This window comes from Cariama cristata, unplaced genomic scaffold (assembly GCF_000690535.1).
Source record: "Cariama cristata isolate BGI_N322 unplaced genomic scaffold, ASM69053v1 scaffold18124, whole genome shotgun sequence".
NCBI lineage: Eukaryota > Metazoa > Chordata > Aves > Cariamiformes > Cariamidae > Cariama > Cariama cristata.
The window spans coordinates 371-6,192 of record NW_009614881.1 but is presented as its reverse complement, the minus strand read 5'-3'; the positions used below and the strand labels follow the sequence as shown (position 1 = coordinate 6,192).

The following is a 5,822-nucleotide window of genomic DNA, read 5'->3' as shown; positions in this document are numbered from 1 at the left end:
TTTGGGTGCAGCGGCATGGCCCCAAAGCAGCTGTCAGGACATAAATACCAGCCGGATGATTCAGCAGCGTCTCTGCCCGTTCCCAGCGCGGGGAGCAGCCATGCCGGCGGCTGTTTACCAGCTCACAAGGTGCTGAGCAGCTGGTACTGGGTACTGTACTCCCCGTGGTGGCATCTTCTCCTGGTTGGGAGGAGGCAGGCTGGGGCAGGGGGCAAGATGTCCCGTGGTGGGGCTGGGCTCGGCATGATGGGTTTGCGGCAAGTGGCTGCTCTCCAGGCCCAGGGACAGCGTGTACCGGCACTGGCGAATGGGGAAACCCAGCTGGAGCGTGAGTTTTGCGGAAGCATCTGTGGTGGAAGCGTCCTCTGGGTTAGAAACATTCCCAGTCCCGAAGTCCCCACTTACGCCACAAGGTACCCACTGGTGGTGAGCGCTTGCTGTGAATGCGCACACCTTGCTGCGAGCACCTTGGCAATGGCAATGTGTGTAAGGTGCCGGCCCTGTGCCGACTCTGGCAAGGAGAAAATCCCTTCCCTTACTGGGAGCAAACGTAGTGCCTCGGCAAAGGGACACAGAGGTGCTGGGAGGCCCGGGCTGATGCTCCTGGAGGCATTGGGATGCTGTGGTTACCAGTGACTGCAGGAGACTGGAGAGGAACCTCCCCTGCTGGCACGTGCTGCCGGGAACAGGATCTGGGGCAGGGGAAGGACCAGGCTGGCATGGAAGTGCCAGTCCCTGGGGAAGCCCAGAGCGTTGTGTTCAGCCAAGTTTTCCCCAAGCTTGTTCTGAGCCCAGTCCTCCTTCACCCACCCGGCTTCAGCTGGTGCTGGCAGAGATGGAGGGATTGGAAACCCAGCAGCACCCCTGGTGCAATGGAAATGGGCAAGGGAGCAGGAGGGAGTGTGGGCCTCAGCCCTTACAAACCAGCAGAGACTGCGCACAGCAGCAGCAGGGCTGGGCTCCTGCTGCGCTCCGCTCTGCCCCACTTCTGGTGGGTCAGCTGCAGAAATCACCCCAAGGATTGCCCTCTGGACAGGCACGTGCATGGAGGTTCTTCCTCCAGCTCCTCCCTACCACCCTGAGCCCCACGAGAATGGACTGGGAGGAGGGAAGATGCTCCCAGCGCTGTGCTGGGCTCACACGTTGACTTCGTTGTCTCTGTGCCGTGCCCTGGGCTGATGGGACCCATTTGGCATCAGATGCCGAGTGGCGAGGAGGCTGGGTGAAAGCAAAGTGCTGGCGGTTCGAAAGAAAACGTACACTTTGGACACATGGAGTAGAAACTTTAGTGGTGGGGAGGTTTTATGTCAGTTTTCCTGCCTGCTAGTGAGAAAGACAGCAGGGGGAAATAGAAAAGGGGGAAAATGTAGGGTGTGTAGGGCTGGGGGTGTCACACCGTGCCGGGGCTGTGTGGGGCTTTCCCCTCTGCCCCGGCTGCTTTCCCTCCAGGTGCCCTGAGCTATAGCTGTGTTGCTATTTAGTTAAATATTAAGAGATCAAGTAAGAGAGAACCAGAAACCTAATTGCATGCTGCCCCCCATGGCACGGTGGTTTTTTGCGAAAGCAAACACGGCCCCTCGTGTTACAGGAAGGTTATGCTGCTCGAAGTGACAGCTATAATCTGGCCAGACCGTGAGCATCAGCGCTCGGGACGTTGCTGCACAATAAATGTCAGCAGCCCCTGGCTCTGTGGTGCCCACGCCCCGAGCTTGGGGGGCTGCAGCTGAGCTCAGCTCACAGGGTCCAGGTGCCTCTGGGTGCTCTTCTACATCCGTGAGCAATGGGAGCCCCCGCTTTTGGCCAGAGCTGGGGCTGCCTGTGCCCAGGCACCATGGCAGCTTGTACGTAGGATGGGGTCGGACAGCCCTGCGGCCCTACACGGTGCTCGTGTCCCATCTAGAAGGGGCTGTGTGTGTGCACGTGTACACGTATGCATACAAGCACATGTGTGCATGCAGATGTATGCATGTGTCAGCAGGCATAAATGCATCCCTGTGCTTTTGTGTGCATACACATGCTTGTAAGTACATGCGTGTGCAGGCACTCATGTGTGTACGCCTGCACATGCCAGCAGCGTGTGTGCCTGCGTACTGTGGGAGAGGAAGCCGGATGGAAGCTAAAACTGCAGGAACCTCCAAGCTATTTCCTTCTTTTTCCCCGCAAGGAGCAGGCAGGGGTCCCACTGGCAGGGGCACGCTGTCCTGGGACGGGGCCAGGGAAGGCAGGGCTGGGGGAGCTCTCCCTGCCCTATGGCAGGCTTAGCTCCCAGCCCACATCACGTTAGTTCTCCCTGCTCCCAGTGGGAAAACTGAGGCAGAGGCCAGCCAGGGTCACCCACCCGGGGTCACAGACGCCGGGCACAGCCTGGGCATCCCTAACCCTCAAATTGCCCACTGGTCACTTTTCCCCTTACCTGGCGGGGGTGGGCCCTTCTCCCCCCACTGGCTATGCGGGTGGCTGGTCTCCATGGCTCACGGTTGTCTCTGGACAGGCCCCCCACCCCACATCCCTGGGAGGGCAAAGGGGCTGTTCATGTTAGCAGCCCCGCAGAGGGGCCATGGCCTCCCAGCTCAGCCCCGTGCTCACACAAAGTTGTGGGGCCACCAAACATCTCAGGCACCCTCCCATCTCCCCCTGCTCTCCATCACCTGCCCAAAAAATAGCCGGAGCCGTGCAGCGTTGGGAACAGCTTTATCCGGACAACACTGCATCCACGGGGCAAGCAGGGCGTAGCCTCTATGGTCCCATCGCACCTCATCCCACCCCACCACTGCCCAGGATCCAGGGCTCATCCCCATCACAAGGCTGCTCGCCAGGCGTCCCGCAGCCTGGCCTTCACCCGAAACTTCTGCACCTGCAGCACGACACCAAACTTGCCCTCCAGCGAGGGCAGGGGCTGGTCCTGGGGGCACTCAAGCGTGAACCTCTGCAGCACCCAGGCGAGGAAGAGGAAAAGCTCCATCTTGGCCAGGACTTCACCCAAGCAGACGCGAATGCCGGCCCCGAAGGGCAGGTAGCTGGGTGAGGGCGAGTGGATGTGCTGGCCCTGCTCATCCAGGAAGCGGCCTGCAAGGGGAAGGGGCACCATTGGTGTCAGCAGGGATCGGTCCTTTCTGTCTGAGACCTGCCTGAGTTCATCACACGTGTGTCCCTCCCACAGGCTGCAAGAGCAGAGAAGGTGCAAATGCCCCAGCCAGGGCGGGAGCAGGATCCAACCTTCCACCACCAAGGCTCTCCCGAGCTCAGCCTCTCCTGCTGTGCCCACCCCGCCATCCCCTGCCCCTCAGGGAGGATGGGGAGAACCCAACCCACCGGGGTTGAACTCCTCAGGCTTGTCCCACTCCTTCTCATCGTGGTGCACGGACCAGAGGTTGATGACGACCCTGGCGCCCTTGGGGATGGAATATTCCCCGATGCTGCAAGGTGAATGCAGAGTGAGATGGTCGCTCCCTCCCACAGTCTCTGCCCGCATCCCGGCTGCGCCCCGGGGGGTCTCACCTGGTGTCAGCAAGGGACACGTGTGGGATGAGCAGGGGGGACACGGGCCGGATGCGCAGCACTTCGCTGATGGTGGCCTCCAGGTAGGGCAGCAGTGGGCGGTCGCTGAGGTTGGGGTGACGTGCCAGGCCAATCTTCTGGTCCATCTCCTCCTGGATCTTTCTCTGGACCTGGGAGGGGAGCAAGGGCTGGGGCGAGACCCTGGGGAGGGGGGTGCCCTGTGCATGGAGGCTCCCCGTGGCAGTGGGGTACACCCAGCATCACCAGCATGTCCTGGCAGGTTGTGCAGGGCAGAAGTAAAATGCCCACAGCCTGATCCTGTTTATTCGCAAAGCCTGACATCTCTCTTGGCACCTGCCTTCCCCAAAGCCTCCCATGATTTCCCTGGTGCCAGAGGGAACCCAGGCCCCCCACCGCAGGGCGCAGACCCTACCTCGGGGTAGTGGAGCAGGTAGAGCACAGCCCATTTGAGCACAGTTGTGGTGGTCTCCACGCCGGCCCCAAAGATGTCCCCCACCGTCATGAGGAGGTGGTCGTCAGTCAGCTCCAGTCCCGGCACTGGGGGGCTTCTGTTCTCAGCACTGAGCCTCACTTGCAGGAGGGCATCCATGAGGTCCCTCACGGCATCCCCACAGAAGGCTTCCTGCCAGGGGACACATGTGAACCGGGCTGTCCTGGGCACAGCCTCCTCCACCCCATCTCCAGCACCCCGCAGCTCCCGAGCGTCTCCCTGTCCTGGCCCCATTGGAACCTTGTGTTCGGTGAACTTCTGCTGGAGCAGCTGGTCCCGGATCTTGAGGCATCTCTTCAGCAGGGCCAGGTCCTTGTTGGGAAAGATCTGGAGGAGAAAAGCCCCATTATAGCAAGGGGCTCCAGCTCAGCCCGGCTTCTGCAGGCCCCCAGGCAGTCAGTCCGTGCCCACCAGGGTACTGGCTCGTGTGGGACACCAGGGCAGGGACCCTCTTAAACGCAGGGGGCTCAGGTAGCCCCCTCCTGCAGGACACATCCCAGCTCCTTCCTTTTGTCCAAGGCAAATGGAACAGGCAGTTCCCATTTCCCTGCTCACCTGGAGCCAGGGGAAGATGTCCACCAAACTCTCCTTGGCCACAGTGTCCACGATACCCTGGCTGTACTCCAGCATGGCCTCGAACTCGGGGTCCCCACGCCGGTACGAGGAGTTGAAGCAGAGGGAGCAGACTACGTTGGTGACGGCCCGTGTGAGCTCCGGGGCCACGTCCAGTGCCGTATCCTGGGCAGCGCTGAGCGTCTCGCACAGGGACGCAGCCTCCTGGCAGACTGGGGTAGAGGGAAGAGGCAGGAGAGGGGGTGATGGTGAAGCTGAGGGGGTGGAGGGTGCAGCTGGGGGCTGGAAGGAGGGGTCCTCCACTCAATCAGGGTATGTAGCCTGCAGAGAGCACCCCCCAGGCAGGGCTGAGCCCTGAGGGGCTGGGATGGGCAGAAAGGGTGATGCTGGGTGCTGGGGAGGAGCAGAGAGAGTGGAGATGTGCAGGGAAGTCTCCGTGTGCAGCTTGATGCTCCTTCTGGGTGGAGTGGGAAGCCCGAGGAGCCAGGAGCTGGTTCCATGCCTCAGTTTCCCCAGCTGTGAGTGAGAGGAGCCAAAGCTCAGGGCAAAAAACATACGGGGAGAGGTGTCAGTCAACTAGTGGGGGTGGAAGGAGAGGGACCGAGGCCCTGCTAGGGAAACTGAGGGGATGCCAGGGGCTTTGGGCTGAACCAAGGGGTCTCCCCTTGTTTCCCAGGGGATCAGGGCATGCAGAAAGGAAAAGTCCAGCCTGGATCAAGTGCAGGAGGGAGACACAGCCGGGAGGGAGCCTGGGGGCTGGTAGGGGGCACTTACTGATCCTCTCAAGGGCGAGCGATCCTTCCCCGAACATGGAGAGGGCGGCGTGCACGAGCTTGCGCTGGAACTTCCACAGGGGCCCATAGCTGGCGAAGGCGATGTCCTTGCCCCCCCGGGACAGCAGGTCCGTGGTCACCTGTGGGACAGGCAGCCCTGGGGTCACCCCACTGCAGGGCAACCCCACAGGGATAGGCGTGTGTTGGAGAGGGACAATGCTGGGGGGGGTGGATGATCATCTCATCTCATCTCATCTCATCTCATCTCATCTCATCTCATCTCATCTCATCTCATCTCATCTCATATCTCATCTCATGGATGGTCCAAGGGGCTGGTGGTTAGTGCTGGTGGGCAAAGCCCGGGCCATGAGCTTTGCTTTCCCCCCCACAAAAGGACAGATGGAAAGGTTTGGGGATAGATGCCAGAGTTAGGGGCTGGGATGCCCAGGAAACTTAGGGGGTGCAGG

At 61.1% G+C, this 5,822-nt stretch overlaps 1 protein-coding gene across 1 annotated transcript in view; it reads right to left on the bottom strand.

Moving 5' to 3' along the window:
- Nucleotides 1-2,678: 2,678 nt before the first annotated feature.
- LOC104161242 (steroid 17-alpha-hydroxylase/17,20 lyase) overlaps nt 2,679-5,822 on the bottom strand; it is a 3,508-nt gene continuing 364 nt past the window's right edge. Inside the window, exons 2-8 of the mRNA XM_009699597.1 lie at nt 5,357-5,495; nt 4,565-4,794; nt 4,250-4,336; nt 3,932-4,141; nt 3,499-3,668; nt 3,313-3,416; nt 2,679-3,066 (exon numbers count right to left, since the gene is read on the bottom strand). Coding sequence (XP_009697899.1) covers nt 2,798-3,066; nt 3,313-3,416; nt 3,499-3,668; nt 3,932-4,141; nt 4,250-4,336; nt 4,565-4,794; nt 5,357-5,495 — 1,209 coding nt within the window. The 3' untranslated portion in view covers nt 2,679-2,797. The remainder of the gene's footprint in view (nt 3,067-3,312; nt 3,417-3,498; nt 3,669-3,931; nt 4,142-4,249; nt 4,337-4,564; nt 4,795-5,356; nt 5,496-5,822) is intronic.